At 46.5% G+C, this 25,321-nt stretch overlaps 1 protein-coding gene and 1 long non-coding RNA gene across 8 annotated transcripts in view; both read right to left on the bottom strand.

Annotated features, from left to right (window-relative positions):
* PHACTR1 (phosphatase and actin regulator 1) overlaps nt 1-25,321 on the bottom strand; it is a 502,764-nt gene that overhangs the window by 95,782 nt on the left and 381,661 nt on the right. For all 7 annotated transcript variants that reach the window (XM_079147314.1, XM_079147312.1, XM_079147317.1 and 4 more), the window contains one exon: nt 18,200-18,280. In XM_079147314.1, coding sequence (XP_079003440.1) covers nt 18,200-18,280 — 81 coding nt within the window. The remainder of the gene's footprint in view (nt 1-18,199; nt 18,281-25,321) is intronic.
* LOC306665641 lies at nt 3,214-8,357 on the bottom strand. Its single transcript, XR_013765100.1, has 2 exons — nt 7,002-8,357; nt 3,214-6,960 (listed from the first exon to the last, which is right to left on the bottom strand). It is a non-coding gene; the product is annotated as an uncharacterized lncRNA (long non-coding RNA).

Below are 25,321 nucleotides of genomic sequence, written 5' to 3'. Positions count from 1 at the left end.
GGAAGCCAGATGGACAGTTAGAAAGGAAGAAGAAAGAAGAAGAAGAAAGAAGAAAGAGGAGGAGGAGGAGGAGGAGGAGGAGGAGGAGGAGGAGGAGGAGGAGAAGAAGAAAGCAACGTGGTGGAAAATCAGGAGCTAAACATAGCTAACAGAAGAACAAACCATTCCCCAAAGGCTGAGCGTGTGTCCAGGTAAATAAAAATTGAGCCCCAGGTGCCGCTTGCTCAATGGATAACCTTGCTGGGAACGAGGGTAACGCAAATGAAACATCCGTGTGGGTACTGAGGATCCATGGCAATGTGTTTGGGACAACGTCAAGGACGGCAGCGGGAACAGAGGAAGAGGTGACACCCAGGGAAACGTGCGTGGGGGCTGGCAGAGGTCTGAAGGGACTGGGCACAAGCAGAGCTGATGATCATCAGATCATTAACTTTCTCCCCTTCGAAAGATGCTAACATTTACTTTTAAAAATACAGAAGAAATTGGACCTTATTAAGTGATATGAAAAAAGTATAAAGGTTTTTATTAGAGGGGAAAGTCCCTTTCCACTCCTCTGGCTCCAGGGAGGAGTTTCCCTGCTCCTGGTCTTTGCCTCGTTTCTACCTTCTCCGTGGACAGAGCTCATGGCTAACATGCAACCATTGGTCCCTGTTTCTGTCCTGGGAGGAGCTTTCATCTATCCCGTACCCTCCTCGCTGGGCCAGTGTGGACTAGAAACTCATTTTCCGGCCTGCTGGCTGATTTGGTGTCAAGGATTGGGAGTAGGAGAACCATCGGGCTCATCCCTGACCTCCTCCAGGCCAGTCTTCATCAGCAACAAAGGGGAGAACCTACTTTGGTCTCCGACTTATTTCTCAAATGGTTCAGTAACTCAAGAAACAGAGCCAGCGTGCTCAGAGTGGGCCCCTCCAATCCCCAGCCATCTGGGGACTCGAGAGAAGAGAACACTTCTCCTATCTCAGGTGACAAGAAGGGGAAGGAGCCATCGGTGGGGGACGGGAAGAATGGCATTCTGCTCTCCCGGGCAGCCTGCTTCTCAGCAAAGAGGTGTGCCGCTGAGCACCTGCTGGAGTCAGCTCTACCGCCGCTGCGGTGACTAAAAGACCCGACCGGCACAACTGTAGAGGAGGAGGAGTTTATTTGAGGGCTTGTTTTCAGAGGTCTCAGTCCACAGAAGGTGGCCCCATTCCTCAGGGCTGAACATCATGGCAGGAGAATGTGGTGGAGGGAAGCAGCTCACCTGGTGATCAGGAAGCAGAGAGGGAGGGAGAGACTCCACTCCAAAATACACACCCCACAGTCGCGACCCCAAAAGCCACTTCCTTCAGCCAGGCCTCATCACGGCAGTTCCCACTGTTACCAGGGGATTAATTCAACCCAGTCATTTCTCCTCTGAACCTTCTTGCATGTCTCACAGGTGAGCTTATGGGGAACACCTCACATCCAAACCACAACAGCACCCTGCTCTATTCCCAGAGAGACGGGCGGGAGAGAGAAGTGGCAGGTCGTACAGTGGGAGGAGCCCCGACTGGGAGCTGGGGACGCCTAGTGTCCTTGCTACCATTAACTTAGGACAAGTTACTTAAGTTCTGGGGACACTGGAATTGTCCTTTGAAAAAAAAAGAACCACATCTGACAGGCCCAACTTCCTTCCAGATCAACATATTTTCTGCAGAAGGTGCTGGGAGAGAAGGAAAGTAAGGCCGCACCCAACACTTGCAAATCAGCCTGAGATAACAGCTGGGGATGCAGCTCAGTGGGAGAGCACTCTCACTGCACGCACAGGGCCCTGGATACGGTCCCCAGGGACACACACATACACACACACAGTCCCCAGGGACGGACACACACACACACACACACACACACAGTCCCCAGGGACATACACACACACACACACACACACACACACAGTCCCCAGGGACACACACACACACACACACACACACACACACAGTCCCCAGGGACATACACACACACACACACACACACACACACACACACACACACACAGTCCCCAGGGTCCCTCACATACTCACATACACACACAAATTTAGGTTTTCTTTTTCTTGTCTGACTTAACTCTGTTTGGACGTATCACAACCCTGAGAAGTAAAATGGATGGATTACTGGGTTATTACAGCTCAATAAAGTTTTATATTTTCATTTTAAAAACATTGGTAAATAAAGTTTCAGCGTAGATCTAAAGGTTTGTATTCCTTATATAAAATGCCTCAATACACAGCAGAACGACAAACAGGAAGAAAGGAAAGGAGAGAGAAACGTTTTGGAGCATCTTTAATGCCAAGTATTATGTTGGACATTTGATTTATGATTGTGGTGACAACCCTGAAATAGTATGTCAGAAATTTACTACGTGCCAGGCTCCACCCATCCAGCCACCATCTCCTTATCATCCCGCTCCCTATCTACCTACCTATTCATCCATCCACGGATGTTGGTACCCAGATCATCTCAATGTACAGAGGAAAGCGAACGCTGGGTATTTAAGTGAGCTGCATTTAGTCACACAGCCACTAGGTGCTGAGTTAGTCCACAGTAAGTGTGTGCCTGCGGTCTCATTTAAAATGATCTATCTCCAAATTCTAATTCCTTAAGGTTATGGCAAAAGAGCCACACCACAGTCCTTGATAAATAAGACATGCAGCTGTCACAGGTAAGATTCAAGTTCTGATAACTGCTAGTCCTTGTAGCAGAAAACAGCAGCCAAGATCATGCAACCATGGCCGCGTTCATGCTTCCACTGTCAAGAAAACTTTTGTACAGTGACAGGTGACAATTTTAGACCGAACACATCAGGGCATGCCAGCTGGCTGCACCTTTGCTGGTGATGCAGATGTGTAGAATTCACAGGCACTCGTGTCTAATTCAAACACGTTTTACTTTGTGGATGATCACCACAGGCTATGCTGAAAGCTAAATAAAGAAGTGGATCCTCCTAGAGGAAAGCAAATAATTACCTTTGCCAAGACGGTAAGAGGAGCCTGATGCAAGTATTTGCTAATGGCTTTTCCCCTCTGAGATGAGAGCTCTGTTCTCATTTTGGCTTCTTAGACATGCTCTGTGGTCAAAAAGGGCATCTTCCCAGAGGTGGCTGAAGAGTTGCAGACAGTTCTGTGGAGATGACGGGCAGGCAGTGGTGGTCCTGATATTAGTGGGGACTTTCAGGGGGCCATGACACAGAGACTTGGCCTGACATCGATGTATTTTTACTACTGGAGTAAGAACAAAACCCCACCCATTAAAAGGGCAGGGTGGGCTGGAGATATAGCTCAGTGGGTGGAGTGCTTGCCTCACATGCACAAGGCCCTGAGTTCTAATCCCTGGCACCCCCCCCAAAAAAAAAAAAAAAAAAAAAAGAGGGCAGGGCCATCTTTCTGGAACCCACAAAGGTATTATTTTAGCAACAAGATACAGAGCTTTGAAAAAGCTTATTAATCCCAGTAACCTTTCAAATCATTGCAATTAAAGCCACTAGCTACTCCCATCGCCAGTAAACTGATGCGCTGAAAACAGTTAATTAAGAAATGAATGATCTAAGGATTTCATTGATGGATTAAATGCTTTAAAGCCAAGAAGTGGGCCATGGCCCTGGCATGTCATCTTCGATGAATATATTTCCTTCACTTTGCCTGAGGTTAGGGAGCTGGTGTGAAACTGAATGAGGTTATAGAGACTTCATAAAAATTTAAATATACACACAGCACAGAAAGCAACACATTCCTAGGAAATACTGCCTATTAGTGAATGTTATTGTCATTTGATTCTCGAGCATTTTTAAAACACTTGGAAATACTACTTGAAAAAGAAAAAAAATGGACAAACCAAAAAATCAGTAGCTCTTTGGCACATTTTTCTTTCCCAGGGAAGAAGAGCCACCGGTGTGTGTCTGTGTGTGCATGCACGTGTGTCTGATTCAAAGTATCTGGGTACCACCGGGATTTAAGGCAGAGACTGCAAGATTCTGTAGGACCAGGGAACTTATATTCCAGAATCCGCAAGTCAGAGAATCTTCCAGTTTCTCTTTGGTCTCCATCTGCTCTCAGAAGTCTTTGGATTATTCTGACCAGCACACAGTATAAGACAAAACTTCCGAGAGCCACATGGTTCCTTTCTGTCGGCTACAGCCATCGTTCTGACTCACAGAACCTTTTGAACCAACTACCTTGAAACTTTGCGCAAAATGTATTCCAGTCTCAGAATGTGGTTGATTCTGTGATGTTCTGCTCAGGCGATTTCCTACGTGGGATGGGACCGTACATGTTTTTGTGCTCAGAGAATCACTTTGCTTTGTTATGATGGCTATTGTTCTGGCGTTACTATCTTCTTTTGATTTTAATAGGCTTTTCTTTCTTTTTTTTTTTTTTCATATAAATCAGTCCCCTTTTATTCACATACACTTCATAGACATGGCATGACAATATGTTGATAAGGAGTCTTTTAGACTAGAGCGCCAGGACACATACTTTGTATTCTTTCATATTTTTCTTAGTGCATTATAGTTATACATAATATTTAGGTTCGTTTTGGCATAGAATATATTTGCTCCAATTCAGTTCATGGTACTTCCCCTTTCCCTTCCCTTCTTCCTCCCCCTATTCCCCTTCCTCTATTCTACTGGTTGTCCTGCTATGTATTTATTTATTTTTTTAATTTACTAATTTTTAAAAATTTTTAGATTCAAGATATTTTATTAACAGCTACTACAAACAGTAAGCCAGCTCAATTAGAGTACCAAGTACAGAATCAACATACAAAAATCAGTAGCTTACATATATTCCAACAATTTTTTGGAAGATTTTAATGGAAGAGAAGATTTCATATATAACAGTAAGAAAAATATATTAATATGTTTTTCAATACAAGTGTGAGGCCTATTAAAAATTAAAATTAAAATACTACTAAAGCCAAAAAAATAGCCTTTCTACAAATAGTAGGACCATATTATTGTGTAAATTAATTTGTAAATTTAACAAAATCTCAATGTAAACATAACAGTTTTAAGTTATATCACCTGATGTTAAATTTAGTGAAAAAATAAACACAGAAGTGGGATCAGAACTAAAACACATTAAGACATTTTTAAAAGCCTAAATAATTTAAGAGTCTCATACTTGTCTATTAGTAAAACGGAATGCCCAGAAGTAAGTATACTCAATACATATAGAAATTGAATGTATAAAGAGGACATCATCTGGGGAAAAGAAGTAGTCAATAAATGTTATAGGGATAAGTACAGTGATATCCCTGCCTTACCTCATATACCATGATAAATTCCATATGTACCAAAGATATTTTTAAAATAAAACAACCACTAAATAATAAGAAGAACTTGAAAAAATTTTCTTTTCAAACCTGGAGTTAGCAAGAACTATTTAACCTTTTATGACTCAAAATCCCCAAGTCATAAATTATTTCACTGGTACTTTTTGTTACATAAAAATCATTTTTTTATGGAAAGAAGCATCATAAACAAACTTTTTTAAAAAAGACAACTAAGGGAGCTATTTATAGCTCATATCACAAAGAGCTATCCTTCCTGACATGTAAATTGACAAAATTATAACCCTTTGGAAACATAGAAAAGGGAAATAGAATTTGCTATTAATAAACATTAACTTCTCATTAAAAAAGAGAAATGTAAATTAAAACTGCAGATGAAAGACTGTTTTCTCTCTCTCCATTGGCAAAAATCCAAAGTTAGCTAACATACTCTATGGATAGGACTCTGGAGGGGAGAGCATTTTCTCATGCATTCTGACAAAGGTGTGTTAAAGTCACCCAGAATTATTGTGTTGTGGTCTATTTGATTCCTGGAATTGAGAAGGATTTGTTTGACGTACATGGATGTGCTTTTGTTTGGGGCATAAATATTTATGATCATTATGTCTTCCTGATTTATGCTTCCCTTAAGCAGTATGAAATGTCCTTCTTTATCCTTTCTGACTAACTTTGGCTTGAAGTTCACATTGTCTGATATGAGGATGGATACTCTGACTTTTTCACTGAGTCTGTGTGCATGGGTATGTTTTTCCCCATCCTTTCACCTTTAGTCTGTGGATGTCTTTTCCTATGAGATGAGTCTCTTGAAGGCAGCATACTGTTGGGTCTTTCTTTTTAATCCAATCTGCCAGTCTATGTCTTTTGATCGATGAATTTAAGTCATTAACATTCAGGATTATTATTGTGATATGCTTTATATTCCCAGTTATTTTGGCTTATTTTTGGTTTTTAACTTGATTTGGTTTCTCCTTTGATTGGTTTTTCCTTTAGGATAGTTCCTCCCTTTGCTGACCTATATTGTTGTTTTTCATTTCCTCCTCATGGAATATTCTGCTGAGACTGTTCTAACAGCACAGGCTTTCTATTTGCAAATTCTTTTAACTTTTCTTTATCATGGAAGGATTTCATTTCGTCTTCAAATCTGAAGATTAGTTTTGCTGGGTATAAGATTCTTGGTTGACAACCATGTTCTTTCAGAGCTTGAAATATGTTGGTCCAGGCCCTTCTAGCTTTTAGGGTCTGGGCTGAGAAACCCGCTGATATTTATATTGGTTTCCCTCTATATGTAATCTGATGCTTTTCTCTCACAGCCTTTAAAATTCTATCTTTATTTTGGATATTACGCATTTTCATTATAATATGTAAATTTGTACATTTGGTGTTCTGTAAGCCTCTTGTAGTTGATTTTCCATTTCATTCTTCAGGTCTGGGAAATTTTCTGATGTTTTGTCATTGAATAGGTTGTTCATTCCTTTGGTTTGTATCTCTGTGCCTTCCTCAATCCTGATCATTCTTAAATTTGGTCTTTTCATGATGTTCCATAGTTCTTGGAGGTTCTGTTCATGATTTCTTACCATCTTCTCTCAACTTCTTTTGGTTTCCGGTACTCTACACAATCAGAGAAACCTCTCTAGTAACATACGATAGAAATGATCCCTGAAAGTATAGTCTTAGGCTTTTCTTTATTTTTCAGAGACCTCTGCCCAAAATGTTAACTGTGTGAGCGGCAATGACCTCCTGTCACAGAAGTGGCAAAGACACTGACCTTGGGTAGCTTGTCTGGGGTGAACTCTCCTGCTGCTGTTTCCTGCCGAACTTACAGGTCCTTTGCTGCCTTTGGTGGCAGTGCATGGTCAACAAAACCGCTGCTCAAAGTTGCTCATGTGGTCTGGGCTGCTTCTCTGACTTGGAGCCTGCTGGCGACCTGCTGACGTCATGGAGCCAAACTGTGGCTTCACACAGAAGTCGCCTAGGGACCGATACCTCCCCAGCAATCTTCACTCCAGGTGCACTAGTTCAAACCTTGTCCATCCTGATGAACTGTGACGACTCTGACCACTGTTGCCAAACCATGACTCTGGCTTCAAGGTTTGTAGCTGAAAGAGGAAACCTTCTTGCTATTCTTGGGCGTTTGGATATCAAAGATGCAACCAGGACAGGGACTGAGCAGAAAATGAATGGGATGTCATGGCTTCTCTCCTGTGCAATGACGGTCTGCATCTCAGTCACATCAAATCTGTGCCACGGGCCTTTCATCATTAAAGGGAAGCCCAGTGAGACAGGATTCCAAGACTGTAAGAGTTCCTTAATGGCTGGAGTTGGGGGAGGGAAGCCCCAGACCATTTCCAAATTTAAGCAGCCGTCTCTCTAGCTGGGTTCTCACACAGGGCGCCCCCTAGCCACATGGGGTGGTTATTCACGCAGCTAAAGTTTAAAATGCATTTGTCAGACTGGCCCTGCTTTAAATGTTCTACAACTGCACGCGGCGAGTGGCTACTCTGTGGGCCAGCACACGAGACAAGACGTTTCTGGAAATCACAACGATGGGCCCGAGGCATGTGCAAAAGCAAGTCCATTTTGCAGTGGAGAGAGGCTGCTCACCAGGTCCCCAGCACAGTGGATGGTCTGCTCCCTGGAGAGGGTCTCCTGTAGAGAAAGTGCCGTGGTGAAGCCTGGAGAGAGACAGGACGTGTGGACAGGGTGGCTGCTGAGCAACACAAAACCACACAGGTGGAGGTGGCCTTTGGAAATGCCCTTGGGGTGGAATCTCAGCTCCCCTGGGTGGACTTGGGTGGGGTGAAGAGGAACTGGGAAGGGTTGGTCTATCAAAGGGGACCCACGATCCAGACAGGGCTCATGTCTCCAGGAGACTTACTCCAGGCAGGCGATGGCCTCAGAGCCCAGCTGGATTATGTCCCAATCCCCCAACAACCCTACGAGAGGACGAGCAAGGGCCTGCGTGGAGTTGAAGAATTCATGGCTCCAAGCCATGCCCAGAGACAGCAGGACCGCCACTGGTGGCAGAGTGCCTTCAGTCAGCAGGCTGGGGGCCAGGAAACTCATGGCCTTGCTGGGAGCGTCTGGGATCCTGCATTTACATCCAATCAGAAAGCAGAATCCAGAGACGGACAGGCGTCCTGTGCCTCCTATAGACAGGAAACGAGAGCGGGGACCCGAAGCCCAGGCTCAGGACTCCTCCGAGAGCCTTGCTGCTGAACAGACTCTTGGGTGAGGTGGAGCTGAGTGCCCCATTGACTCGCCCAGCTCTACGCACCCTGGGGAAGGAAGTCAGGAAAGTTCTTCTAAGCTATGGGCAGTTTCCTTTTAATGGCTGTGAGCCTTCCAAAGTCTGGCTGGACCTCTCATTAGGCCAGTGTAGGTCAGTGGCTATGGAGTGATGGAGCGTCAGACAGCAGGGGACATGTGAGTGACAGCAATGCTCCATGTGCCCAAGGACCCCGTCCTGCCTAACTTCATAGGAGGGATCCAGATAGGAAAGGGTGCTCCCGGAGTGGGCCCTCTGGAGAAGACCCGCACCAGACAGCAGCACCCAGGGAGGTCACCGGACATGGCAAAACTTACTGTGGAAACATGTTAAAAGCAGGGAGCAGCTATCCAGAGGTTAGCTCAATCTATGTTCTCAATAGACAGGACATGAATGCAGAGCCTCCTGGGACGCCCTTGTTCGTCTGGGATCCCAGGGTACGTGGACATTTAATTCACGATGTGAGAGTGAGGAGCCTCTGGGGCAAGCTTTTCTTGCTCTTAGGAGATACTGAAAAGAGAATCCTCTTGTTCCTCTGGAGACGGCGGCGTGTCCACGTGATGCTGGAATTACAGCCTCCAGATCGTTACCGTGAGGATCTGCAGCCTGAGGATGCCTCCCTGAACTACATTAAGTAGGTGATGAGTTAACCAACCCCGGTGCTGCCCTACTCTCAGACTTTATTATTATTATTATTAATATTTTCTTAAAATGGAGATCAGGCTTCTTTCTGTTCAGGTACCTTGTCCGGTTCACATACTCAATTTCACAATTTCACAACATATGCTAAAGGAGTTTACAGGTTCTGGGAATGGCAAGTTAAATGTCTTTTAAAAAATTATATTTAGTAACAAGTTTCTCTGACAATATGAATTTCTAGAGCTTTTTTCCACTATTGGGGTTTTTCACATATTTTTTAAAAAGTTGAAATTATGAAAATGTTCAAACACACTCATAAGCAGACAGCAATGCTGTGGATCCCACATAATGATCATCAGATTTAATAACTGTCAAACTGTTGGGAACACTTGCCTGAATTCTTTCTTTTTCTTAGAGATGTCATAATACCTCCCAGATTTCATGTCATTTTATTCCTCTGCACTAAAATACACATCTCTGAAAAAAATTTTCTTAAGCAACCGTAATATCACCACAAAAAATTAACAATACTTCCTTAATGTTATTTCCCTCTCAGTGCATAATCGTATTCCTCAGTTGCCTTTAGAATGTCATTTTACTCAAAGAATCCAGCATCCTCGTGGTGTGTTTGCTTGTCTGTCAGAGCTCCTGAGTGGCCTTTGTGGTTTTGGGTACTATTCACTTGCTGCAGGAACTACAGTGGTCCATGGTCAGGGCTGGCCTGGAGATGTGGCTTCACTTGGCTTCTCTGAGATTTTTGCAAGGGGAAGAAGCTAGCTCTGGAGGCTTGAGAGCATTCCTGTTCCACTTGGGGGCAAGCGCTCACCTCGCCGGTGACCGGGCTTTTCCCTGGAAAGCTCCCTGGGTCTGCTTGCTCCTTTGTTATTGATAAGGATGGAGGAAGGTTCAGGCAGAACTGTCACAGTCCAAATGTTTTCTGGTGACTCGGGTACACATTATATCTCCTCAAGTGTTCTTAATACACACAAAAGAAATGTGAACTATCACAGCGAGTGGGTTTCAGAGGTTTCTGTCCATCGCTGGCCCATTGCATTGGTCAGGGTGCCCGCTGGATTTGATGAAGTGAGTCTTTCATTCATTCAGTCAGGCAATAAATATTAAGTGTGCACCAACAAACTCGGCACTGTTGAAGCACTTGGGATACTTTAGAGGACAAACACACAAAAGCTGTTGGCCTTGAGGTCGTTCCAAATATGCTTACTGTTTCAGCCTCTCTGAGTTAATTTTTGGTCGTTGTCCGCAGTGCAGGATCTTAACTTACGCCCTGCTGACTGCATATTGACTTCGCAGGAAAAAACTGATGGTAAAATTGCAGAGCATAAAGATAACAGAAAGGGCACTTCCTGTTCCTGATCCTTCTCCCATGCACTGGGTGTGTGAACCATTTCCCGACCGACCCTGCAAGCCGCTCGTCTCCTGCCAAGGCTTCCAGAACCCTGTGCCCTTCTGACCTACTTCCTGTTTCTTTGACCATTTCTCAGGCTGTGAGGGTTTTTTCTCACTTCCAGATTACTTTCTTTTTATTTTCCAAATGGTAAATGTTAGGGTTCACAGATTTTCTATCAGGGTTCTTTTTCCCCCCTCACAACACCTTCTCCCTGGGAGATATCATCAATTTACACAACTTCACGAGGGCCGACCTCCCTCTTGAGCCTCGCGCCCTCAAAATCAGCGGGGCCAGATCATCACAATATTCTGTGGTCTAAATCCACTTCCCTTGGGTTCCCAGCTTAATGAATGGCTCCTCTGATTTCCTACCCAGTCACCCAGGCACACAGCCTAGGTACCAGCCCTTCCAATTTCTTTCCTCCTCCAAATCTGAGCTGTCACATGACCACTCTGACCTCAGCTCCTATAAATTTCCAATCTGTCCCCCCTCCCCACTACACCTGGTACCCTGATTCCTTTACCACCCCCACACCATTGGTATCCTGGCCATGTCTGGCCAACTGGTCTCCCTGATTGGTGTCTGGGATTCCCTCCAAGTCACTGCCCCTGTAGGCAGGGGGGCAGGCTGTAAGTGGGATCATGTAGAAGACCCTCCCATGCTCCCCTCTGTTCTCTGGATAAGGAGTAAAGCACGGGCAGTTTTCCAGCCTGCACCATCTGCACCTGCTCCCAACTCGGTGCCTGTGACTGTGTGGGCCTGTGACATTCTCTTACCCCCCCCCCCCCCCCTCTAGGTTAGTTCTTACTCATGCTTCGGATTTCCTCTAAGGCACTTCTCCTTCCAAGCTGCCTTGCCTAAGTCCCGGGGCCCAGGTGGGTGAGACTTCCAAGTGCCACCTGAAAGTCCTATATCATCCCATCATAACTGCCAAGCCACCTACGCCCACCACCAGGACAACAAGTGACACTCTCTTATCCTTCCTGCTATTTTATTTCCAGTGCCCAGAACGGGACCTGTGACGTAACCCGTGCTTTGTCTAAATGCAATGAGTGAGTAAGTTCCCTGGGCGACGGGTACTCACCTGCTACGGTCGTGACCCAGGGCGTTCTCCTGGCTGGGCAGTGCTTTCCTAAGAATTCAGTTGCTTAAGAGAACATTTATTGCAATTTCTCTCTGTCCTCCTGATGGTTTAAACCACTTTCCATCTCTCTCCTTTACCTTATTAAAGGCATTTTGTTTTACAATCCTAAACTTACGGGTCTAGGTGAATCCACTGTCTTCGGCTCAGAGGGCCACCCAGACGATGACCTGTTCCAGTGCTGACAGTAAAGCCGCTTCCCCTCCAGACAGTGCCAGAAATCCCAGCTTTCCCAAGACGCCACTTCCGGGGGGACACTGGATCAGCTCAGACTGTGACAAGCCAGTAAGGCTGCTGAAAGCATTTCCCAGAACCCTGCAGACTTCAAATGTCTGTGCACCTGGGATCCCAGGTACATGAGGGGCTCTGGGAAGGCTCAAGGCCACGTGCTTCTCCTCCAATAGAGGGAGGAATTTTTACTTTCAACGGATGACCTTTTCATTTAAATATCAGACTTTCCCTCTTGAACGCCAGAGGAGGGGAAACGGGAAAGAGATGTCCATTTCACGGAGCTGCTGTTTGTGTTTATAATTAAAAATAACACCTTCCAAAAGGTCGCGCTAACCCGATTAAGGAGGAAAACACACCTGGATGCACTTTATCATCTGCTGTGACATGTCCCCTCTCACTGCAGCAGGTACAGGAAGGTCTGCCCTCTCCTGGCAGCGGGCTTGTCCCTCGACCTGCTTTCCCCAGGACAGTCTCTCCCCACACTGCAGGCTGTGAGGGGCGCTGACCACACAGGCCCACATCAGGCCACTCAGGAAACAGTCATGTGGCCTCGATGCACCTGGACTCTAAGAAGCACAGGACACTGTGACAGAACTGAGGTTTCACAGGGGAATCTGGTGACACAGACGGAAGCTCAATCGCCACTGTCACCCCGTCAATTTCATACACACAGCAGGGTGTTTGTTTGTAGGATTATTAAACCACAGGTTGCAATGTTCACGGAGGAACGCCGACTACCCACAGGCAAAGCTGTCCTCTCCTCGGAATTCTAATGAGGGAGCTGGGGCTGCTCAGGACTCTCAGAGTCCCGCTCGTTGGCCGTGAAGAGGCAAGTCAATCACCTCCTTAGGCTTCAGCTGCTTGGTCCCACATGGCAATGACAACAGCAGTCAGGCTAGGGGACTTCTTAGGTCCTTGCTAAATAGGAGAAATAGCGTCCCTATTTTACTAAAGGCCAAACATAAGGTTTTGGTATGCATTTCCCCCATAACACTCAAGGACACTATCTCATGCGTTTGGAATTCATACACATAAATGTGCACCGAACAGAAAATTGCCCATTGAAATACAGTTTCATGAACCATGAAACTGAATACTAAGGAGGACTTGCGTTCTGGCTTTTGCCAGTGTGGGTGATAAAACCGATTCACGTGAGCACGTAGAAGTGGCCTGTCTGCCTGTGTTGCTCTTCCAATACACGCTTACTGGGCACCGGCCCCGTCCCAGGCACTGCGGGAGGGACTTGGCTCCACCCTGCCTGGTGCAGCTTACTATTAGGGGAGAGGGACCAGAAAACACTGACCTGATAAATAAGCCATTTACAAAGTCTGCGAGGTAAAAAGAAAGAAAACAGGTCACAGGGAAGGAAACGAAACTGAGGGAAGGGGACAGCAATTGCAAATCCGGTGGTCCTAGGGTCAGCTCTGTCGAGAAGGTGACATCAATCAAGTTTTTCAAGACATGACTTGAATGAGGAGCTGGCAGGTGCATACCTGCAGGAAGAGAGTTCTAGAGGACGGAGTGGCCCATGCAATCCTCCAGGGCCAGAAAGCAGGGCTGGAGGGAGGTCAAGGAGCGGCGATGAGTAGGACGTGCACAGAGAGCTGAAGGAAAAGTCAGGGTGGGAAGGTAGATTGCGTAGGGCTTTGTAGGCTGCGTAGGAGTTTGGAGTTCCCTGAGTGAGGTGAGGAGACACTGCAGGCTCAGAGCAGCAGGTATCGGACTCTGATTTACAGAGAACCGAGAGAGGAAGGCAAATGCAACACGAAGGACTTAAATTTCACAGAGACTTACTGAGTGGACCGAAAGAACGGAAGGACTGGGGAATTAGGTTACGAGTTCTTTTACGTGATAGGTGGACCGAGTTTAAGATTCTGGGCCCCCGTGCCTTTGCTTCAGCTACTGGCTTCTCTCAGACTGCTAATTGCTGTCTGAGAATATACAGTGTCGCATCATTTCCCGTTTCCTTCAGTGCAATGGAAGCTCGCAGAGGGTTAGGGCTTATTTATTCCATCGTTGCTACAGCTCAACCGGAAGGCAGCTACCTGGCACGAGGTACTGATTCACTGAATGAATGAATGAATGAATAGATGTTCGGGGAGTCTAGGAAAACTTCATTTAATTAAACTTTGGTTTAGTTTGCTTAAATCCAGTCTAATTTAAACAAACAGGCCAGGCGGATGGGGAATAAATAAAATAAGCTGTCAAATTACAGATGATGTCCTACCACTGATCGGCTTCCCATTTTTGCCATTTAGAGAGTTGATCGTTCGTATGGATGTTCACAGTGCATACTTCATAAAACGAGGAGTATCAGATTGAAGAAAATTTGGAAAATGGTAGAAAAACAACTTAATCATTTTACATCTTAATCATTTTACATCCTCACTATCACTGCAACTAATGAAATGTAACCCCCGACTCAGTTGTGGCTCAGTGGCAGAGCACTTTGCCTAGTATTGTCACCCACTGGGTTTGACTCTTAGCACCACATAGAAATAAATGAATAAAATAATGGCCTATCAACATCTAAAAAAATTTTTTTTTAAAAAAATCCTCCCTTATTTTCAAAGTTTCAAAGTTTTTAGAGTTCACTGCATTCTTATGTGGTTTAGATACATCTAGGGATCCAACAAATTGCTCTAATTTTTAAACTCTTATCTAAAGCGCTTCTGAACTCTAAAATTACGTGATTCTATATGAAAATGAACAAAAAATACAAGTCATGGAATAATTATGCTTTTCACTTCTACCAGATTCCACTAAATGAGGAATTTCTAGAGACATTTGAGTTTTTTCTTGTAGATCCAAGTTCTCGTTTGTCTTGATCTGAATTCATGGAACATTTGAGATTTCAACCCCCTCAGAAAAAATACAAAGAAATGCGGAGAGCAACAACACTTCACTCCATCTTGAGTCCACTCGTGCCCACAGCTGTGACTTTCAGACCCCTATGGCAGCCTTCTTTTGTACTTTCTAAGGAGGAATGGGGTGTTATTAAGAAAAATTTAAAAATGCAGTGCAGATTGGAAAAGAAAATCTTTCCTGCTGAATAAAGAGGACAGACTGCTTTCTGCCACATTAATGCTACTAACATGCAGCCCAACGGTGTAGGCACAGCATGAACAGAGGCTGGACCCAGAGGGCTGTGCCGGGGCTGAGGGCTGACCCAGCAGCTACCCGACAGCAGGCAGTGGTCAGGGACCGTGCACCTTGGGTGGAAATGGTCTTACTGCCAGGTAACTAGCTCCAGTCCTGCCTGCTGACACCAGGAGGAACCACCAGCCAGGCAATGGGTGAGGGTCTCTCCAGGTCTGAAATTCTCCCCGGACACTAACAACCTGAAGAACGTGCTGAAATTCTTCTGTCACAGTCCATTAGACTGTGGTAGTGAGCTTTTTTTTTTTTTTTCTTTTACCCACCAGAATCTCAGATACTGCAAGGAGAAAGAGGCCGCAAAGAGGAAAGAAGGCAAGGGAGGAAAATGGCTCATATGGAGGCCAAGAGGGAGGCCAGGACCTCCCTCTTGGGAGCGGAACGAGGCTGCGGAAAGCAGGGTTCTCACTGACAGACTTCCCTGACACCATTGCCAGGGGGCTGTAGATCTTTGTCCCTTTGCAATTTTGAGACAAAAGAGGGCAGTGATGTCCACCCTTCCTAATTCTTGGGCTTGTTGATAAGATCATGAAGGGTGAGGCACATAAATTGATTGAAAAATCATAAAGAATGATGATGATGATAACAAAACTAGTAACAGCGGTGGCATGCTAACGTTTCTTGAAAAATGGATCCTCAAGATGGCATGAGTTAGCTCCTGTGATCCTCATCACCATAATATCATCCACGCTTTGAGAAAAAGAAGCAGAAGCACAGAGAAGTTAAGCAACTTGACTAAAGTTGCACAGCTACTTAGTAGAACTGGAATTGAATCCAAGTAATCTAATCCTGGGGCTCGTGCTGCTCACCTCACAATGTGATGTAATATAAGGTGATGAGATTAGAGTCCACAGTGCGAACACAAGCCTGTGCAGTCTTAATTTGAGTCCCTCTCTTCCTTTCCTTTTCCATCACCCAGATGGTAAATATTTTTGAGAGTCTGATCTCTGTTCGACATTATTTGCAGTTGGGGGATCTAGCTGTAACCCTCCGGGACCCCTGCTCTCCTGGTGCTTAAGGGCTAGTACAGATAGCCATTCAACAAACAGAAATGGGCCTACAGTCATAGTGCTAAGATGAAATAAAATAGGAAGCCGCAGTGACCAGTGACAGAGGGGACTAGACTGGGCCTTTCCTCCAGAGCCACTGAGAGCAGATCAGGGGCCAGCTCAGTGCCTGTCGATGGAGAAACACTGCCCCAGGCACCTGTCACTCTCAGGGACTCCGACTGCTTGTGTGGCCTTGGCAAGCCCCAGACACACAGCCCTCCAATTCTTTCCTTACAAAATGTAGCTTTTACTCCAACAACCTGGGACTTAACCCGGGAAGCCACCTGGGCGATGCTCACCTTAACCCAGTTATTTAGATGCAATGAAAATAATGAATGCTACAGTAAAAGGCAGCCTCTGTTTTGGAGCATGCCTGAGGATCTGCAGAGCTCAGTAAGGAGGGAAGGAGGGGAAGGACTGTTCCGCTGAACCCCAACAGGCTTTGGCTGTGACAATATTTATTTAAGCATTTGGGTGCTTATTATATGACATTATACCTGCAGTCACCATCTTCCTTCTCTCCTGGGGGCAGATACAGAGAAAGGAGCTTATCAGAAAGGACGGAGATGAAGGTCAATGCAGGGGAGGGTTGGGGGATTGAACAGAAAGCCAGATGCTGCAGAGGAAGTCACAAAATTATGGATTTTTCTTCCCCCTGGCGAGCTGAATCAACCAAAGAAGTTGTGTTCTGCTATGGGATTCCCTAGATAGAAAGGCCAGAGGGGCTCACCAGAGGGACTCGTGAGCTGAGGAGGTGCCAATGATTATGGGATGGAGACTGGAATAGGGCAGCTCCAGAATCTACCTCAGGGTCCCTCACCACCAGGGCGGGGCGAGAGTGTGCTGCAGCTGACTGGCTCTGCAGGCTGGCAATCTGTGCGTAGAGAACACTTCAAACGCACCTCCAGGAAGCCCCGTGGCAGTAACGGGTGAGATGGGATGCACCAGAGGGATCGGGACCATCCCAGAGAGCGGAATCAGAGACACACCAGGACCTGGGAACAGCCTACCTTCTGGTATGAGGACCAAACTGCGCACACAGAACCCGACAGAAGCACAGGATGTGTCACCAGAACTACCAGAGGGCCTGGACAGCCAGGGTGAATGTTTAAAGTAGAATATTTAATCATCTGGTCCGTCACATCACGCCAGGGTGAAACAGTAAGAGGGCCTGACACACGACTGCTATTCCCGGCTGTGATGGGATCAGAAGCGACAGTCTGTTAGTTCACTTAAAGACCAAAGAGGAGAATGCGTTCCTCAGAGTGGGAGGAAGGGAAGCAGAAGATGCAAGGGGGCAGGGCAGAGGAGACACACACGAGTGCCATTTGAAACAGCGACCATCTCAGGATAGAGGACTGAATGTTAGTTAACATAACCTGTAAATCACTGCCAACGTTCATATTTAAAGAGAAGAATTCAGTACGCAAAAGATGCAGTGGCCCCTGGTGAGCACTTGGGGACACATTCACAGAGCACCTCGGTCTCTGCAAATATCGTCATTTAAGATGTCTTGCGTGTATAGTCATAATTTTTTCCACTTTATTTTTTTCTGTTGTGAGGAGACTCACTGCAGGAGTGGGCTGGGAGAACAAGCTACCCCCCCAAAAAAAAATAAACTGTTAAGAAAACCGGAGACGCCTGTGGTTCTCGGCATCGATCCTGGGAAGCCCCGGTGTGGGAAGAGCCTAAGCTCTGGGGATGTGGCCTCTCGCACCCCCAGGCCCACAGCCTGGACCCACATCATTTCGGGAGTGCACATCTTTCTTAGCAACCTGTGGTTTGATTCTCAGCAGACAGAGTGGGAGCTTTTATTCCCCGTCATACTATCAATATCGTAAGTGTCCCTGTAGTCTATTCTCTGCAGAACTGTCTGGAGTTTTAAGGGTTCCGATCTTCCACTCACTTCATAGAGTGATGCAGAAAATTCAGTGCAATGCCAGAAATGGGCCAGACGGACGGTGTGTGGGCCCGGGAGCCCGCGGGCAGGGGACGGGTCCTCTTACCTTTATCATAGATCTCCTTCAGGACCCCTCGCTTTATCAGCTCCTCTCTGCTTTGCCTCATGGAGATCTTCCTTTCCAGGGCTACAGGCAAGAGAGAGAGAGAAGCAGGCGTGAGCAGGGGAGAGTGGCACTATGTCTTCCCCACGGATCTCTGTTAACCGAACCGCCGTGCGATGAGTGAAGGGCTTATGTGCGTTCCGCTCTCCTCCGGAAGCCAACCCTGCATGCCAGTTAATAGTTTTTTGCTACAATGATAAACCTCTTAATCAGATGATTTGTCTAAATCTTCCAGTCTCTACATTACCTATATGGTAGGCATTTTATTGACTTTGATTTACAGTCAAGGAAGCTGTAGCATGGACAAGCTCCATGTTGTGTCCGTCACACAGGCACCGGGTAGAGGGACCAGGACTCCAAGCTGGACATCTGATCTCCCATCTGGGCTCTGCCTCAAAGTCTGAGGCACTTCCCAGAGTGTGGGACCCCTCCAGCTCCACTTCACAGATGGTGATTCACTGAGCTGTCATTATCAAGAAATACTAAAGTAGGAAACTATCTCCTGCAAACACTCTACTTGGCACCCCAGGGTCCCCAGTGGATTACCCCAGAGGTGGCAGGTGACCTCCCTGGCAGGACCCCCACACCCGCCTCTCTCAGGCTGCATATGGCGGCAGCTCAATGAGCAACAGACTCCACAGTTCCAGATGTGTCTCCGGTCAGGCACCTGAGCCAGATGCTCAGCAGCTGGGGCTGGAGGAGCCAAGAGCAGTGGGCACCTGGAGGGACATTTGAGTGGCAGCGGAGCCTGGGGGTAGAGGAGTGAGTGACAGCAAGAAGGGCATGCAGGGGGGTCAGGAGGAGCCTATAAAGGGACGGCAGCAGTGCCCAGTCTCTGGTAAACACTGTGCAGAGGGTGGTGACAGTTCTCAGTGGCTTTGTCACCCCTAGGCTCTTACTGTCCTTTAGAGGCATAGTTATTCAGGGTAAAAGATAAATAAAAAGTAGAGAAGCTTTTAATGCAAATTCATATACAGATTAATTAGATGCATGCACCTCAATAGAATCTAGTCCAGAGAATATGACCAAGGACTAGAAATGAGCAGAGAACCCGGGCTGTGGTTCTATTTCTGACACCCACTAGCTGTGGGACCTCAGGTGAGTCACTTGCTGGTCCGGGAAAACAGATGCCTCAGCCCAGCAATTCCAGTTTCACAGGTCCAGGGTGGGGTCGGAAGACCCGGATCCTGAGAAACAGCTCCCTGAGTCATTCCTAGGCAGAGCTGGGCTAAGGATCACTGAGGAGAAAATCTGGAACTTACTATTTTTTACAATCACATCCTAACTTCCTTTCTTATATTATGATGAATTAAGTGGCAGGAGAAAAAAAAAAAAAAACAAATGCAAGGTCAAGATGCACTCGCCCGTAGCTTACTGAGAACTTCACCAGTCAGAGTGACACATACGTGCAGACCCAGGGAGGGGAGGACAGGAGGGGCACCACAGGTAGGGCGAGGGGTAAAGGTGGGTGTGGCAAACTCTGGGGTGGGTGTGTTTTGGTGGTGAAAGCGCTTTCCAACCCGCATCCAATGAGGGAGAGGGTGCAGGGGGACAGAAGGGTGCTCTCCGTGCAGGGGGTGGTGGGGATGGCTGGAGAGGGGAAGAAGACTCCAGGTTAGGATCCAGTGCTCTGGCCTGGAGAAGATCTGCCTGGTGTCACCAGGGTGAAGACTGGGCAGGTCAGGGGAAGCCAGGAGTTGAAGCAAGGGGTCGGTGACAGATCTTTTAGGGGACATAAAGTCATGTCATGGAACAAGGTGCTTCGTCATCCTGTACTTAACCACACGAGCGGAATGGACTTCTCTTAAACACTGAGGCTTCCCAGGGCTTTTCAAGAGCAGCCTGGGATGGATGGGTCTGCTCCACAGCAGGAATCTGCCCCACAGGTGCTGGGCTTGCGGGTCCGAGATCCGAAGCTGCTGGAAGAACGTGGATGGGGTCCAGCTCCACTCTGTCACCCAGACCCCAGCTGTCACCCCTCACTCAGCCAATCATGACAGAGAATGTCACCTCCAGATGAATGTCACCTGCTAGGGGCTGGAGATGATGGTGACCAAGGGACAGTCTCTGCCCTCAAAGAGTTTACAGATTAACGTGAGCTTCAGACTGTCATTAAACAACGGCATCGTCCAATGTGAGATTACATACTGAGATAATGGCCCTTGTTGGGGTGTCAGGGGCTTTTCTGGAAGGAGAGCCTTGAGTTGACATTTGAAAGAGGAATGCAAAGAGCAGTCGGGTAGGGCTGAGGGGAACTCGGAGAGAGCCGGCTGGGCCCAGGTGCGAATCATGGCACCGCAGGACACAGAAGCGCCTCTGGCTGCAGCCAGCAGCCCAGGTGAGGTGAGGACTGAGGGCAGGGCTGCGTCACACGGGGCTGCACCGAGCACGTGCTATCCTAGGAGTCATGGAAGAAGCAGTCAGGTGGGAGTTTTGGAAAGGCAAACAGTCACTTCAGTGCGGAGAACAGGTGGGAGACTAGGCACGGCATGATTCCGGACATCGCGGCAGGGAAGGGTGGCGCTTGGACAAAGACACGGGCGACACAGAGTTCAAGACATGTGAGGCGGCAATGTTGGCAGGACCTCAAGTTAAGGACTGGACAAGCGACATGCAGAGAAGGGGGTCAAGGACAACTTGGTTCCTTCCCATCCTGAGTAACTGAACGGAAGGTGCTGTCAATCACGAAGGTAGAGCGTGCAAGATGAGGACTGGGTTCGGAGGGTGGATGGTCCAGAGGAGGTATCGAGTATGTGCAAGGAAAGGCAGCTGGAAACTTCATGAAGCCAGAAGAAGAGAAATGAGACTGTGCATGTGGCCTGGGCTATGCTAGACTCTGTCACATAGCATGATCTCAAACTTCCCAAGAACACTCCTCATTATAAAGTAGAATGGCTATTCTCAAGAACAGAAACAATAATACGTGTTGGCATGGATGTGGGGGAAAAGGCATACTTTTTCATTGCTGGTGGAGTTGCAAATTGGTGCAGCCACTCTGGAAAGCAGTGTGGAGAATCCTCAGAAAACTTGGAATAGACCCATCTTTTGACCCGTTATCCCACTCCTCAGTTTATACCCAAAGGACTTAAAATCAGCTTACTACAGTAGAGCAGCCACGTTAATGTTTATAGCAGTTCAATTCACAATTGCTAGATAGTGGAACCAACCTAGATGCCCTTCAGCAGATGAATGGATAAAGAAACTATGATATATATATACACACAATGGAATATTATTCAGCCATAAAGAAGAATGATATTATGACATTTGCAGATAAATGGATGGAATTGGAGAATATTACGCTAAGTGAAATAAGCCAATCCCAAAAAAACAAAGGCTGAATGTTTTCCTTGATAAGTGGATGATGATATATAATGGGGGTGGAGGGTCGGGGTGAGAGAAGAATGGAGGAACTTTAGATTATGTAGAGGGAAATGAGAGGGGGGGTATGAAAAATGGTGGAATGAGACAGACATCATGACCCTCTGTACATGTATGATTACACGAATGGTGTGAATCTACATCGTGCACAACCACAGAAATAAAAAGATGTACCACATTTGTGTACAATGAATCAAAATGCAGTCTGTAAAAATAAAAAAATAATTAAAGCAAAGGAAAAAAAAAAAGAAGGAATGCTAGGAACTCCAAAAGTATGATGTGAAGTCTTCTGCCCTGAACTTGCCATTTGCATTGTTTTTTTTTTTTTTTTCAAAATTAAGATGGATGGGTTGGGGGTGTAGTTCAGTGGTACAACATCTGCCTGGTATGTGTGAGGTTCTGGGTTCTTTTCCCAGAACCAAAAGAAAAAAATTAGGTGGACCCCATACAATATATCCATTCTAATTTAAATGAGAAAACCTGCCTCCCACCAATTTTCATATCAAATCAGCACTCTGGAAAGAGGTGGCTTTATCTTAAGGCTTTTTCCATTTCTGGGTACAGAACCCTGTGCCCAGAGGGAACTTGCACATTAGTTGAGAAGTGTAGAAATTTGTGTTGTTTAACTTGATCCTCCCCACCATCCTGTCAAGAATCATCATTACCATTCTACATGAGGTACCCCGGGTCCAGAAAAATTGAATTATTCGGAATCATGTAGCAGAGAGCAGAAGATCAAAACAACAATATAAAAGAACACTCACCCCACCAAATCCCTCTTCCTTTCCCCTGGTGCTGTCATATTGGTCGTGAGGTCCACCTAATGAGCTTGAGAACACTCAGTCTCCCACAAGGCAAGGTGACCTTATTAATAATTTACTGGGTGTTGAGTATTCCAGGAAAATGACCATTACTTTATTCTTAGACACTTGCTCTTTCAAAGGCACTGTTTTCTGACTATTTCTTTTAATAAGGTGTGCACGACGCCTCTCTCTTAACTCTGCTTTCAGCTGCCCTTCCAAAGCCAGTGCTAGGTTTAACCAAGGTCAAGTTCACCACCACTCCAGAAAGTGATCCAAACACACAGGGACCTCAGGCCACTGAACCTGGTTTCCTCCTGAACCGTAAGAGAGTGTGGACCCATGGTTAATGTACAGAAGAAAAGAAAGAAAGACCGGTTTGCTTTCCACCAACCAAAGTCAAGGTTCAGCTGTCCCTCCCCAGTAATTTGGCTTTGGGTAGAGCCAAGAAACAAAAGATGAGTTGAAACCCTAAAAGCTAAAGAATCTAGAGAAGAGGAGCAAGGCCTGCAAAGAGAGGTGTGACGAGCACCCCAACTGCCCAAATGAGAACAGGCACAAGGTAAGTCAGGTAACGACATCGGGCTTGGTGGTGAGCTGGCCCCCAGCAAGTGAGCAGTCTTCGTGAGGTAGCAAATGGAAATGAACAGAAAGAAACTATCTATCCCTTAAAAATACCCCAGAGTTGGTATTAGTGGGCTTGGCAAGACTATGCAAGCAGGTATTATTTTTATATAAAAGAAAAAGCCAGTAAACAAGGAAACCTATCTGTAAATGTGAGGCTCACTATAACAGAACTCACTTATTAAAGCCAGGGCAGCGAAGGATCTGAGTGACCACGCGTGGGGATACCTGGGTGTAATAAAAATTGGGATTGTGGTGACACTGGCACCGCTCTTTAGGGATTTTTTCCCCACGATTGGGGACTGAACCCAGGGCCTCGCACATGCTAGGCAAGCTCTCTACCACTGAGCTACAACCCCAGCCCTGCACAGCCCTCTAAATGTACTAACACCATGGGGTTGTACACTGACATCAGGTTAACTGACGGTAGGGAAATGGCATCTCAATAAAGCTGTTAAAATGGAGAGGAGTTCTCCAAATGGCAAAAGCATTGATTCAAAATATGAAAAAAGCACATCTAAGCAGATCATTAAGATATTTAATAAGCTTTAGGCCACAGAAAGCAAAGAAGCTGACGTTAAAATGAAAGAATCAGAAATACAGGCCAATCCCTTAAAAAGCAATTTTAAAATCCCTAACACCTTGTCAATCAGTTGAACCAAAATGTAAAAATCAGGGATTTGGTTCTCAGGAGAACAAGCACGCACCTTGGCCAGGAGTCGATGCAAGTCCCTGATCTTTAGAAATTAACCGAATTTCCAGCAGCATGGAGGGTTATGATGCACCGTGGCGACTAAAATCTCAAAACAAAAACTGTAAACATGTAAAGGCGACTTCCAGGGACGCCCAGCCTCAAATTCTAAGCCAACCCCTGAGTAGTGCGAAGAGGGAAAGGGAACCGAATTCCAATCTGCCTTTACACACCTGAGACTCAAAGGGGTTGATCCAAACCTGTGAGAGGAGGCTTCACAGATCCTTTCACCCGAAACAGGCGTGGGAGAATGCTTTCTCAATTTCTGTAGCTAAAGTGACCCTCAATGTCCCCAAACAACCAGCTTCAGAGGTTGGCATATCCAGGGAAGATTCCCGAAGCTCGCCATCAAACTGCCTAATATAAGAACTAGGCAGGAAGCCTCAGAAGACCGAGTTATTCTTGCCTTGGCACCACGAAGTATTAATGGGGCATCTTCGTTTTCTGTGGGGCTCCTCGCTGAATCTGGGTGGCCCACTGCCCCCAGTTCTGAGAGGTACCAAAGGATTTGCCTTTGCCTTTCATACACAAACAAGCCATAGTGCACCCTAATCACCCCGCGGGGGTGGCGGGTGGGTACCAGAGGACTGTAGACAGCCCCGAGGTCCCAGGTCCCACTGGCCAATCCAAACCTGCCTACCTGGCCTTGCCCACTCCTTCCCACAGAAGCCACCATACAGGTGCCTGCCTACACTTCCTCCTGCTCTGTCGGCCTCCTAGTCAGCCCTGATGCTTCCCTGTGTAGCATGGGGTGCCCCCTCCTCTTGGGATCTGAAGCCCTTCCCTCCCCTGCTGGCCTAGTCACACTGAATAATAATAAAGCCCACACTTAAAAGCACACCCAACTTGTGTCAGTTTGTATAGGAAGGGAAGCTGGGGGCATGGCCACAGGTTTATCTGTGACAGGTGGACAGGGGCTTGAGACAGGGGATCCGGGGAGAACAGCCCAGGCTGTCCTCCACTGGTGGAGTGCCAGAATTCTAGTCTGATTTTTTCAGGGGGGCACCGGGGATCGAACTCAGAGGCACTCGACGATGGAGCCACATTCCAGCCCTATTTTGTATTTTATTTAGAGACAGGGTCACACTGAGTTGCTTAGTGCCTTGCTTTTGCTGAGGCTGGCTTTGAACTTGCAATCCTCCTGCCTCTGCCTTAGTCTGATTATTTTTATAAACCCCTCCTCCAAGCCCCTATGGCATAGCCACGAAAAGTCAGCTCCCCATCATCTCTCCTCCATTTATTCTTCCCAGTCTCTCCATCCACACAGGTTTGCAATAAGTCAAGGAATGCTCTCCTTCTTTTCTTTTTCTTTCACATTGAGAGCAGGCACTGTTTTTTTTAACTGACCAGATTTTAAAAATACCATGGTAGATACCTTAGTTCATCCTTCTAATAAGCCTGTTGATCTGATCTAGCATTTCTACCCTCTACAAAATGGGTGGTCTTTTTCTTCATTCCATCTCTTGGAGAAGATAATTTGAAGGGCCACAGGAAGTTATTTGCTTCTTT

Source organism: Sciurus vulgaris (assembly GCF_902686455.1).
Source record: "Sciurus vulgaris genome assembly, chromosome: 7".
In the NCBI taxonomy this organism is placed as follows: domain Eukaryota; kingdom Metazoa; phylum Chordata; class Mammalia; order Rodentia; family Sciuridae; genus Sciurus; species Sciurus vulgaris.
Note: the sequence above shows the minus strand (reverse complement) of the source record. Positions and strands in the feature narration are given on the sequence as shown.